At 43.6% G+C, this 13,488-nt stretch overlaps 1 protein-coding gene across 1 annotated transcript in view; it reads left to right on the top strand.

Moving 5' to 3' along the window:
* itgb3a (integrin beta 3a) overlaps positions 1-13,488 on the top strand; it is a 29,478-nt gene that overhangs the window by 3,158 nt on the left and 12,832 nt on the right. The window contains exons 4-10 of the mRNA XM_084328242.1: positions 984-1,236; positions 2,059-2,227; positions 2,834-2,995; positions 3,351-3,446; positions 4,319-4,408; positions 4,581-4,715; positions 6,623-7,061. Of these exons, the coding sequence (XP_084184368.1) occupies positions 984-1,236; positions 2,059-2,227; positions 2,834-2,995; positions 3,351-3,446; positions 4,319-4,408; positions 4,581-4,715; positions 6,623-7,061 (1,344 nt within the window). The remainder of the gene's footprint in view (positions 1-983; positions 1,237-2,058; positions 2,228-2,833; positions 2,996-3,350; positions 3,447-4,318; positions 4,409-4,580; positions 4,716-6,622; positions 7,062-13,488) is intronic.

Genomic DNA, 13,488 nt, shown 5'->3' with positions numbered 1-13,488 from the left:
GTTCTAACCTTAACCAACTCCGAAACAATGCCTAACCTTAACCTTAACCTTAACCTTAACCATGCCTAACCTTAACCATAGAAAGAATATTGCCATTCTCTTTGACAAACTCTAACCTTAACCAGCTCCTTAACAGCGCCTAAACTTAACCGTTCTAACCTTAACCAACTCCGAAACAATGCCTAACCTTAACCTTAACCTTAACCATGCCTAACCTTAACCGGCGAAAGAATACACGTTAAAAAAAAATCACGTTAAAAAAAATATATTTGACGGGATTCGAACTCACCAGCAACTAGCTGTAGGATCCACAGCCATGGCATCTTGCCAATTGAGCTATTTCTGGATACTGAATTTGGGGCGGTGACTTATATATATTGTTAAGGCGGGATCTCATGCGCATGCGCGAGCACCTCGCGAGCACCTCGCGAGCACGCCGGCGCACGCACGCACCTGAGCGAGCACGCCGCCGCTGGGCGCTGCGTGAAGGAAAATGAAAGGCGCATTACCGCACGCCACTACGGTACCTCCGGTGACGAATGCGGAAGCATTTTTGCACAGTTGGATTTGGAAAAAGCAAAAGGCCTCCGGTATGCGCACCGTTAGCCACGCTTCTAGGCCTCTTTGCTTTTGGAAAGAATGAGAGATTGGCAGTCGACTACGGTTCCTTTTGATAGATTATTCAACTATTCGACTAGTCGAGGTCAGCCCTAGATTAGACAGGCATAACATTGGCAGATAATTGATATTAAAACCTCCCGTGAAATTTGTAATGGATTTCTGTCATTAAAATCTATAAAAAAATATTGTAATATATTTCTGTGATAAAAATGTCCAACCCCAAAAGGGGTTCCTGCATAGGTCCCACCCACATCTAGGGTCTGAGGCCCCACTTGTATTGGGAATCGTGCAGTTTTAATCGTATTGATTATGATAGATTGAGTCATAAAAAAAATTTATCGTCTCCCCTCTTTCACATCAAGACGATGCCAGGCGTTTCACTGTGTCCGTGAAGCAGGTGGAGGACTATCCGGTGGATCTCTACTATCTGATGGACCTCTCCTATTCCATGAGGGATGACTTGGCTCAACTCCGCACCCTGGGCAACGAGCTGGCCACCGCCATGGGTAAAACCACCAGCAATCTACGGATGGGCTTCGGAGCATTCGTGGACAAGCCCATGTCTCCATACATGTACATCTACCCAGAGGAGGCCGTGAGAAACCCTTGCTATGGGTAGGTGGTGGAGAGAGAAGGAAGTTTGCTAATATACTATATCTATTGTGACTACTGCTGCAATTATCGACTCTGCCGATGCCAGCACTACATTATAACCCGCTCCCACTATGATGAAAGCTCTATGGCTCCACAAGGAGGTGTCATGTTTAAGACAGATACTTTAGTTGCTTAATTTATCCCCCGGGGAGAAGTTCTCTTGTCATCAGCAGCGAGTATGAATCACAAAGGAGATAGATAATGAAAAGAAATATAGAACAGAAAATGGAGGGAGGGGGGCTAGTCGTCAATGCAATTGCTGCAAAGGCACGTATTAACTAGACACATGAGGTTGACATATTGGTTTATTGACATAGAATGAAGTTGTTGACATTAAAGGTGGCGTAGGCAATTTCAGAGAAAGTGAGCTGAAGTAGAGTAAGCTCTGCATAACTTATATGTCTGTCTGTGGGTTTGTGGGTTTGTGTGTCTGTGTGTCTGTCTGTCTGTCTATCTGTCTGTCTGTCTGTCTGTCTCTCTCCCTCTGTATGTCTGCTATATATGTCTGTCTGTCTGTGTCTGCCGTACAGTCTGTCTGTCTGTCTGTCTGTCTGTCTGTCTGTCTGTCTGTCTGTCTGTCTGTCTGTCTGTCTGTCTGTCTGTCTGTCTGTCTGTCTGTCTGTCTGTCTGTCTGTCTGTCTGTCTGTCTGTCTGTCTGTCTGTCTGTCTGTCTGTCTGTATAGATGGAATTATAGACAGATATACGGTACCTACTCTCATATCTTCTACTGATTGACTGGTTGATTTAGCTCCCCCTGTTTCCTGCTGTTTAAATGTGTGTAGGTTTCCAACACCTACTCAGTGCAGGGCTCAGTTTGGGTACCAGCATGTGCTGTCGCTGACGGACCAGGTGTGGCGCTTCACGGAGGAAGTGAAGAATCAGGAGATCTCCAGGAACAGAGACTCTCCAGAGGGCGGCTTTGATGCTATCATGCAGGCAGTGGTGTGCAAGGTAGACAAATGTAAACACACACACACGTGCACACGCACACACATGCACGCAACAGTGGCTCAGGAGGTAGAGCGCGTGTCCAGTAATCAGAAGGTTCCCGGTTTGATTCCGGCTCCTCTCGGTATCGCGTCGAAGTGTTCTTGAGCAAGACACTTAACCCCTAACTGCTCCCGATGAGCTGGTTGACACCTTGCATGGTTGCCTCCGCCGTCGGTGTGTGAATGTGTGAGTGAACAGGTGAATGCGAGGCATATGTTGTAAAGCGCTTTGGATAAAAGCACTATATAAATGCAGTCCATTTACACACACACACACACACACACACACACACACACACACACACACTCATGCTTTATTTTAATCCAGAAATTAAATCACACATATAACATTTTAATATTTCAGAGGGTTATTAATGGTTTTATGGACACACACACTTACATGAATAGTATGTACATGCATGCAAGTATACGTGCACGAACACAACACACACACACACACACACACACACACACACACACACACACACACACACACACACACACATACACACACACAGACCTCAGACGTTGCTGCCAGCGTATGTCTCTGTCTGTCCATCGTGTTTAGGACAAGATCGGGTGGCGTCCAGACGCCTCCCACCTGCTGGTCTTCACCACCGATGCCAAGACTCACATCGCCCTGGACGGTCGCATCGCCGGCATCGTCCAGCCCAACGACGGACAGTGTCACCTGGACAGCAACAACAACTATGACATGTCTACCGTGTTGGTGAGGGGCACTCGTGTCACAAATACAGCATGTGCCTTTTATTCGTTTGTTCGTTTATTTGTTTGTTTCGTTTTGAGACGTTAATCACAATCTTCATTCGAGGATGGTGACATTTAATGAGCTGACATTTAATGAGGAGGTAGCCTTGAGGTGGGTGGGTGGGGGGATGATTGTAGTTGCTTACTTAACTGTTTACCATTATCTGATCTTGTGACCATGTACATGTCTGTCTATGTTCTTCTTGTTTATGTATGTTTACTGTGTTTCTTTGAGTTCTTATTATCTGCTGTAACATGAATTGCCCAGTTTGGGACATGCTAATAAACTTGACTTGACTGCTTACCGACTTTTTCAGGACTACCCGTCTCTAGGGCTCATCACTGATAAAATGTCAGATAACAACATCAACCTGATCTTCGCTGTGACCAGCTTCGTGGTGCCCCTGTACAGAGTAAGGACACTCTACCGCTATACAGCCAAGTAGTCTTAAAGGAACATGGCAACTTTTTGGAAAATTTGCTTATTTGCCATCTACCCTGGAGTTAGACAAGCAGATACATACCCCTTTCTTCTCTGTGCATGCATTAGGCTTAGGGAACAACCGCACTGTTAGCCTAGCTTAGCACCATTCACTGGAAGTAGGTGTGCCAGTGTAGCCTAGTTCCCAACAGTCACAAAATACACTCCAAATACAACTCCAAAACGTTCCTGTAAACATGTTGTGACCTGTGTATTTACCACGTGGAGAAATAAAAATAAATAATTAGACATTTTCGTTTTCTAAGCAGATATATACTTGGAACAATTTTTTGCCAAACCGCTGCTGCCTGGGTGCAGTGATTTCATCACATCAAAAGCCCAGTTTTTCAAAAAGAAACAGGGCTTTTGAGGTGATGAAATCACTGCGCCCAGGCAGCAGTGGTTCGGCAAAAAAAAAATCCGAGTATATATCTGTATCTGCGTAGAAAACGAAAATGTCTAATTATTATTTATTTTAAATTTTTTCACGTGGTAAATACACAGGTCACAACATGTTTACAGGAACGTTTTGGAGTTGTATTTTGTGACTGTTGGGAACTAGGCTACACTGGCACACCTACTTCCAGTGAATGGTGCTAAGCTAGGCTAACAGTGTGGTTGTTCCCTAAGCCTAATGCACGCATAGAGAAGAAAAGGGTATGTATCTGCTTGTCTAACTTCAGGGTAGATGGAAAATAAGCAAATTTCCCAAAAAGTTGGCGTGTTCCTTTAATACAGTATATACATTTATGGGTCATTGCACTTTCCCTTGCTGCCCGTGTCTCACTGTGCCCTCTTCTGCAGAACTACAGCGAGCTGATTCCAGGGACGACGGTAGGAACGCTGTCGGAGGATTCCAGGAATGTCATTCAGCTCATCCTGGACGCTTACGCGGTATATCTTATTACGTGGCTTAAAAGTTAAATGCTTTCAGAACCTTTTTGAGTTAACGATGCAAAATGAACATGGCAGTTTTACCACATTTAACAAAAACGTTGATGAATTGTCTTTTCTGATAATAATAATAACTAAATGGTGACTTCTGGTCTGACCGCTGACTGAGCAGAAGATCCGCTCCAAGGTGGAGCTGGAGGTGCACGGAGTTCCAGAGGAGGTGGCTCTGTCCTTCAACGCCACATGTCTGAACGGAGAGGTCCTCCCTAGATTAAAGTCCTGCTCTGGCCTCAAGATCGGAGACACGGTAGGCACTGTTTTGATGCCCATCTAATGCCTTATACCTTATACATGGCTTATACAGGCTTTATACATGGCTTATACAGGCCTTATACATTGGTTGATTGATTGAAAATTGTATTAACAGATTGCAGAATCGGTATAATACAGTACGGCTCAATACACACAATTGTTAAGGGGATGCAGACCAGAGAAAGACTTTCGTCTTGTTTACATCAGGGTCCCCCATTTTCAATTCATCATGACATTTATGACATACACGACATACAGATATACAGTACTGTTACATCCAGACATTTATGACATACAAGATATACAAATATACAGTACTGTCTAAGAGACAGAGATCCTAAAAGAAAATATATACATTAGAGGGAATAAACTGTACATTACGAGTTTTTTTTGGGGGGGTTGGACATTTACGGGGGCCAGTTTAGAATTGCAGCCTCCCGTAGGTGCTCTTTGAGGGCGGTTTTGAAGGTGGGTAGGGATTCACATTCTTTTACCGCGCTGTGGGTAGGGCGTTCCACATTGTTGTGGCATAATTGCGAAACGTGGCTTATACATGCCTTATACATGCTTTATACGTGGCCTATACAGGGCTTATACATGCCTTATACAGCCAGCGTGTAGTTCAGTGTAACAAGAAATATCATAGGATAGATCATGAGCAAATATCGCCAGCATAAAGTAGATTTAAATTCTTGTAGGTAAGGCACAGTGATTGTGTTTGCTGATCTATAGACAGGAGCTGGTGGTGCATTCCTGCTGTAGGCCACACTTAAACCACACTGTAGTCTGAGTTCTGTGGCCATCCCAGTGTAGTCCCTAGTATCACTTCACTGAAGCCAGAGGTTTCACAGCCCTGGTTAAAAACAATCCCTGGCACAAACTTTAGTATTTACAAGAACTACACCTCCTTGATAATTTTGTGAACAAACGCAAAGCGCATTAAGCGTCACACTTGTGTATGGGTGTAATGGTACGTGTATTCGTCCCGCAACTTTATAGTACTGATGTACCGCGGTTCTGACTTTGTGGTACTGTACGTCATGGTTCCGACGTCACGGTTCTGATATCACGGTTCTGACGCCACGGTTCTGATATCACGGTTCTGACTCCGCGGTTCTGACATCACGGTTCAGTGCGGGGAGCCATACGATGAATATGTCTCAGGGGGGACTGTAGACACTAGGTGGAATTTGGGTTAAATACATCCTCTGCTGTTGTGTAACATGTCATCTTGTCTCTAGAGTCTTCTTTCTCTGCTTCACGTGAAGTTAAATCTACTCTAGGTGGAACTAAGTGTAACTTGTACTACTGTCTGTTAAACATTTATTAAAAGAAACATAGCCTTATACATTTGGGATTTTTGTAGCCTTTTTCCTGTCGTACCAAACTCGTACCAAACCATGACCCCAAAACCGACGTACATACTGAACCATGGCTTCTGTGTACCATTACACCCCTACACTTTTGATATGATAACTGTGTTTCAGTTGGAAGGTGGCACCCAGTACTGCTACCTCTGAGTCTTTATACCGATTACTCTGTGATTGTTGTACTGTAGATGATAAATATTTAATTTTAATGTTTTGCGTCTATTTTCTAGTCTACTTTATTGCACTGCTCTTATTCTGTCTATTTTTATACTCATTCTATGTCTGCACTTTATGCATTGCTTTTATTTAGTCAGAAACCTGCCAATAGTCTTTTATAGATTTTAATGTAATACATCTATTAAAAATGTTCCGGGAGGTTTTAATATAATTTCTGTGCCTGTGTATAATTATGCAAATTGTATGCACATTTTATCCCTATGTCTATTTGTGTCTACATCACTGTGAAGCACTTTTGGCTGCAATTATTGTATGAAAGGTGCTATACAAATACATTTATTATTATTATATCCAGGTGTCGTTCAGCGTGGAGGCTCGTCTGCGCGGCTGCCCCAAGGAAAAGAGTCGGACCTTCACCATCAAACCCCAAGGCTTTAGGGACGCCTTGGAGATCACGGTGGACTTCGCCTGCGGGTGCGACTGCGAAGCTCAGGCCGTGGCCAACAGCTCCCTCTGTAACCAAGGCAATGGCACCTTAGAGTGCGGCGTGTGCCAGTGTCACCTGGGCCGACTGGGCCCCCACTGCGAGTGCGCGGAGGGCGACTACAGTCCGTCCGACGACGCCAACTGCAGCCCGAAAAAGCCAGAGAGTCCTACGGACATCTGCAACGGGAGAGGAGACTGTGTGTGTGGACAATGCACCTGCCACAGCAGTGACTTTGGCAAGGTCTGGGGCAAGTACTGCGAGTGTGACAACTTCAACTGCCTTCGCTTCAAGGGGAAGCTGTGCTCTGGTGAGTGGACACGTTACTGTCTGTTATTACGTTTTGCTCATACGCAACTCTCAGTACCACAGGATTCTATGACTTATTAGCAAAGCCTTAGTCGTCTTTTACTGTCCTCACTGTCGCCGGGCCTCGACTGTGACGTCAAGGCTGGTTTACTCTTGTTTGTTGTTACGTGGCTCAACAAATAGAGAACGGCGTATGGTGTCCTCTTTGGGCCGCTCTCCCTCTCATTTGTACAGGGCTTGTAAATAATACATCTTATATTGAACATACAGTACCGTAAACAACAGGCATTTTCTCAGGCCTGGTAACTGTGTGTGTGTTCTCGAAACAGATACACAAGAATCACTATTAAGTTGAAAAAAACAAGAACTCCCTGCTTTCTGATCTTAATCTGTTATAAGCACTATCCGTGACACCCTATTGTAAGCCATGTAAGCATTCTACTGTGAAGCCAAGCATGTTCAACCTGTGCAATGATGATTCCGTGTTCTCTAATATTACAGCTAACACCCCTGATTTATTTGTGGTAAATGAACACCTTAGGGAGGTGTCCATTCTTGAGATTGGCTGTACTTTTGACTACAGCTTAGATAGAAGAAGCCTTCCTAACCAAAATGCTGAAATACCAACAGCTACAGCAGACCATCTCACAGCTAGGCTACAGATGTAAACTCCTAGTTTTTTATCTTTGGCAGCCTAGGGCATGTGCACAAGTTGGTTGTGAGGGGCCTACAATTAGCCGGTCTCCCCAAAAGGAAGGTCAAGCAGTTAGCCAGGTACTGCTCAGTATCAGCAATTATAGGAAGCCGCTCAATTTGGAGGAGACGTTGTTACCTTTTCCCATGATTCTGCCGTCCATGCACCTTGTTCTTTCATAATTTTCTGACTGCACTCGCATTGTTTATGTCCTTTGTATGAGGCCTCCTTGTACTTCTGTTCATGTGGACATAAAACATTTCAAATGTGTGTGTGTGTGTGTGTGTGTGTGTGTGTGTGTGTGTGTGTGTGTGTGTGTGTGTGTGTGTGTGTGTGTGTGTGTGTGTGTGTGTGTGTGTGTGTGTGTGTGTGTGTGTGTGTGTGTGTGTGTGTGTGTGTGTGTGTGTGTGTGTGTGTGTGTGTGTTCGCACCTGAGAACAGCTAAAGATGAATGCTTTAAAGGTTAAATTAAAGGTAGTGAACTTTCCGTATTATATACAGTACTAGCACCCACACAAAAACGGATGTAGAGAAAAATATATACATGGCATAGCAGGAAACCACATATTCTAATCTGAGTGTTACAGTAAAGGAGAGCCTTGACTCATCTTTCACACCTTCACCGTACTGGTTTAGTGAGCAGGATGTCAACAGTGAGGTTTCTTTGTTTATATACTGGCCTCCGCATTTCTCATTGACGTAAACATGAATTGGAAGAATCTCCTAAAATGGACTGATGGTCAAAAAGTGAAGCAAGGACCAAGCCCGTGCAAGGACAGAGATACCAGAGTAGCCTACACAATGATGAGTTTGGGCACTCCGTTTGGTTTTGAAATCTCAGAGGCTTATATGATGCAGATGCATTATGGTCACTTTAAGCCAGTATAGACAAAACGTTTGCAGCAAATTTGTTGTTTTCTGGTTTGGAAAAGAAATGTGCTGAAGTGAACTCTCAACTTCAACCCCTCTTTGTGTCGCTTAATTAAAAGAAAAACGACCAATTAATATTCTGACATTAATAAACTGGCTAAAACGGTTCCTGGCAACGGAATAGCAACAGAATACTTTGGAAAATGTTTAGGAGAAAGACAATCATCACTTCACCCTGCATTAACTAAGATTACCATAGGTATTGATGCTAACAGTGTTTGGGGGATTGAATGGGCTTGTTCTGGTTTTAGTAAACATCAGCTACATGTGCATCCTAGAGATGGTTTCAGTGGGATTGTGGTGCCAGGGGAATGCTTGGGAACAGATGGTCTCCTATTTCTCCTTTCTCCCTCTCCCCCCTCTCTCTCTCTCTCTCTCTCTCTCTCTCTCTCTCTCTCTCTCTCTCTCTCTCTCTCTCTCTCTCTCTCTCTCTCTCCAGCTTGTCTCCATCACTACCATTTTTCCATTGTCTAAGCTTTGTCTTCATTTATATGAAGTATGTCTTTATTATTTCCTCTCTACTAGCTGGCGACTAGTGCTCCCTCTCTTCAATGTTTTTCTTCCTGTCCCCATCCCTCCGTCAGTACACGTCAGTACACGTCAGTACATGTCAGTACACGTCAGTGTATGTCAGTAGTACACGTCAGTAGTGATGCACGATATATTGGCCGATATGGCAGTTTTTTTACACATCGGTATCGGTCCGATATCAAGATGGGGCCGATATGGGCCGATATTAAAAATATATATACGTATATATATATATATATATATATTTTTTTTTACATGTTTTGGCCTTAAATAGTTTCAAAATATCAGTCATTTCTGAAAATAAGTTACAAAAGTAAAAAAAAATTATGCGTTTTGGAAAATAGCTCTTTATTTGATTATCATAAAAAAGTGTTTTCTATACAGAGATATCGACATCGGTAAATATCGGTATCGGCCAGAACAGCAATATTAATATCGGTTATCGGTATCGGCCACAATTTTCACATCGGTGCATCACTACACGTCAGTACACGTCAGTAAATTATGCTATTGTCTGAGTAAACATGCCAATATGCACTGGGTACATTTTGCCCCAAGCCGGTGATATAAACACCAACAGTTGACAGGTAGTTATTGGATTATTATTGAAGGACATTCTAAAGATCTCACAGGTAACCCCATAGTACCACGGGTATTGCACTACCAACCCTGCAGGTCCTATACAACAAGAGGTGCAAATCCAGAGCCTGCAGGATAATGAAAGACCCTCACCACCCCAACAACAGCCTGTTCATGCTGCTGCGGTCAGGCAAACGCCTGCGAGCACCAGTAACGAGGACAGAGAGACTTAGGCTCAGCTTCTTCCCACAGGCCATCAGAGCCTTGAACACTGAACTCTCCACGCACAAGCACACATGAGCACACACACAACACACACACTGTACACGCTCACACACTAGCAGCCACTTTAACATGAGCACACACACACTCATGCTGCACACGCTCACACTACGGACACTTTACAGAAGGAAAGATCACTTTAAGAATGTACAGATACCGATATGCCTACTTTGTTTACTTGTTTATTGCACTATGTCGCTCTATTGGTTGGACTCTTATATTATATTATTACTTGTATTATGCACATCGTTGTGGGCGAGACCCCCCGCATTTCACTGTATACCTGTATGCCGTGACAAATAAAACTCTTGTATCTTGTAGTATCTCTGTCCCTCTTCCCCCCCCCCCCCCCCCTCTCTCTCTCTCTCTCTCTCTCTCACAAGTGAAGTAAAACACAACGGAGACATATAGAACTCGTGACCATATTCTAGATCCAGTGATGTACCTGAACGCGTTCAATGAACGATCGTTCATGAACGCGTTCGTATTTTGGGCGAACGTGAACTGAACGTACTGATTATCCGCTAAATGAACGTAATTGAGAACGCGTTCATTCTCAGCGCTGTGTAACGGAGTTCAAAAGTGCGTTCATTCTCAGCATCTGTTATAACGGCGTTCAAATATGTGCCAGATTTCATATGTATTTCAGCCGAAAACCCAGTGAAAACACACCGTAAACAGGCTTTAAAATTATGTGGAAAACCAACCGATCTGGCAACGCGCCTGTACACCCCCTGCTACGTCATCAGACTCATCACAACAACAGCTGAATCTGCGTCTGCGAGCAGAAGCCCAGAGCTGCGCAGCAGCAGGTCGAGAGCAGCACTCGCTCAGAGAACTCTACCTCTAGATGTCGGCGCTTGGGGATTTAAAATAGTTTAACGTTAAAGTCAGTACTGACTCAGACGGAAACAATCTAACGTTTGTCTGTAAACTTTGTCCACCCGGTTTGAAGAAGCAAGTCCCCACATCGACGCGACAACGTCGACAGCAACATTGAGAATATGCAAACGTCCTGTTTTAGTTTTCATAATAAAGACAATTCAAGCAAAGTTGTTCCTCATGTTTTTGAAAATATACTGTAGAGATGAAAGCTGCAGTGTGGACTGAATGCGCGGTGGCAAAGCGTTATGGAAATGCCAGTATTCTGATTGCTGTCTGTGTGGTTCAATATTTTTTACAAATAATAGTTTGCAGCAACGTATTGAAAAAAGAACTAACAAAATGGGCCGTTCAATATCTCCTTTATGTTCGAAATGTCAAACAGACCTGGGTACCTACAGGCTACAGTATATCACTACTTTTGGGAATCTAAGTGTTTATCCAGGTTCTGGGGCCAAGTGATTGATTGATTGATTGAACACTTTATTAACATATTGCAGAATGGGTACAGTATAGTACAGCTCAGTCATGAATTGAAAATGGGGGACCCTGATGTAAACAAGACGAAAGTCTTTCTCTGGTCTGCATCCCCTTAACAATTGTATGTATTGAGCTGTACTGTATCAGGGTCCCCCATTTTCAATTAATCAGGACATACATGACATACAGATAGACAGTACTGCTACATCTATACATTTATGACATACCAGATTTGCAAATACAGTACTGTTTGTGATACAAAAAGAGTCCAGAAAAGAGAGTAGGCCTATATACATTTGACATAGAAACTGTACATTGGAGGAGGTTGGGTAGGTGGGGGGACGGGACTGTACATTGGAGGTGGTTTGGGGGGGGGGGGGGGGGGGGGTTGGGTAGGAGGGGTGACACCCTTTACAATTCAAACTATTTGATAAACTTCTACTTTCGGCCCGGAAATGCATTCTGATAAACTGGATTAAGGATAAGCCTCCATTTTTACAAATGTGGTATAGAGAGATCTTCGGTGTGCTACCCCATGAAAGACACTGTGCAAATGCATAGAGGCAACAACGCTTCCTTTCAGGAGGTGTGGGCCCCACTATTAGACTATTTTCCTGCTGAAATTTCTCGGATCCTTCTAAAGGCCCAGTGCCCCATTGTATGGACAGACCTAGGATAGGAAAAAATAAATATATGTCTACATGTGAATGGGCTCGAGGCAAGTGCAATACTGTACAGTGCCTGTCTTGGTTTGCTTTTCCTTTTTTGCTTGTTTTTCTTTTTGTTTTGTTTTTGCTTGCTTATGGTGTGGATGATGGCATAGAGATGAACTGGAGGACCCCCCCCCTCCATTGTCCCAATGTGTGTTTTTGTAATGTAAGTAACTGTATGTGAAAAATCTATATAAAAAAAATATATATATAAAAAAAGAACTAAAAATAACTAAATTAGTTCATTTTTGAAACCATGAACTTTAGTTCAACATTTTGAATTATGAACTATGAACTGAACTAGTTCATTTTAAAAATTGTGAACTGTGAACTGAACTAGTTCATGTAGAAAGTGAACTTTCCCAACACTGTCTAGATCTAGACACCGCCTATCTGCCATCATTCATCAACCAATAATCAAAATGGGATTCCAGAATGAATATAAACGCTGTCTGTAATATCTCTGGAGGTGCTCTTGCACGAGTCTCCACCCGAGGCTCTGGTCCAGACCTGTTTGTACTCTACATTTGCTTCAGACTTCAAAAGTAAACCATCGTTGGCTATTACCAACTTGAATTCCACCTTTGACTCCTGTCTCAACATCTCTGTTCAGCTGTCGCGCGCAGTCAACAAAATTATCCGAATATCTAACATAGTGTTGTGTTAAAGTGAACACCATGAGGGTTATAAGATGGTGTAGCAGGCTGGAGCCCTGCTGTGGACATGATGACATTTATACAGTATATGAACTCTGGACAGCCCATAATCGGTGTTGCTGTTCTGTTAAGTAGCAGGTATTGAGGTAAAGTTGTACTAAACCCAAAAACTCCTGCCCTGTAGGTATGTATTCCTCAGGAACAGGAGGCAGCAGGCATACCCCCAGGGCTCATAAACAGACGAGAAGGAACTGGAAAGTTAGCATTCCTCTGGCACACAGCCCCACTCTCTCTTGTTCTGTCTCTCTCTCTGCTACCCCTCCTCTCTTATTCAGTCTCTCTCTCTCTTCTACCCCTTTCTCTCTCATCTACAGTACCTCTCTCTCTCTCTTCTACCTCTATCTCTCTCTTTCTCTCTCTCATCTACAGTACCCCTCTCTCTTCTACCTCTTTCGCTCTCTCATCTACAGTACCCCCTCTCTCTCTCTCTCTCTCTCTCTCTCTCTCTCTCTCTCTCTCTCTCTCTCTCTCCCTCCAGCTTGTCTTCACCACTACCACTTTTCCATTGTCTTAGCTCTGTCTTCATTCATATGAAGTATGTCTTTATTTCCTCTCTACTAGCTGGCATCTAGTGCTCTCTCTCCCTCCGCTCTGTTGTTCTTCCTGTCCCTCCTCCTCTGACCC

Source organism: Notolepis coatsorum, assembly GCF_963971535.1.
Source record: "Notolepis coatsorum genome assembly, chromosome: 14".
Classification (NCBI taxonomy): domain Eukaryota; kingdom Metazoa; phylum Chordata; class Actinopteri; order Aulopiformes; family Paralepididae; genus Notolepis; species Notolepis coatsorum.
Note: the sequence above shows the minus strand (reverse complement) of the source record. Positions and strands in the feature narration are given on the sequence as shown.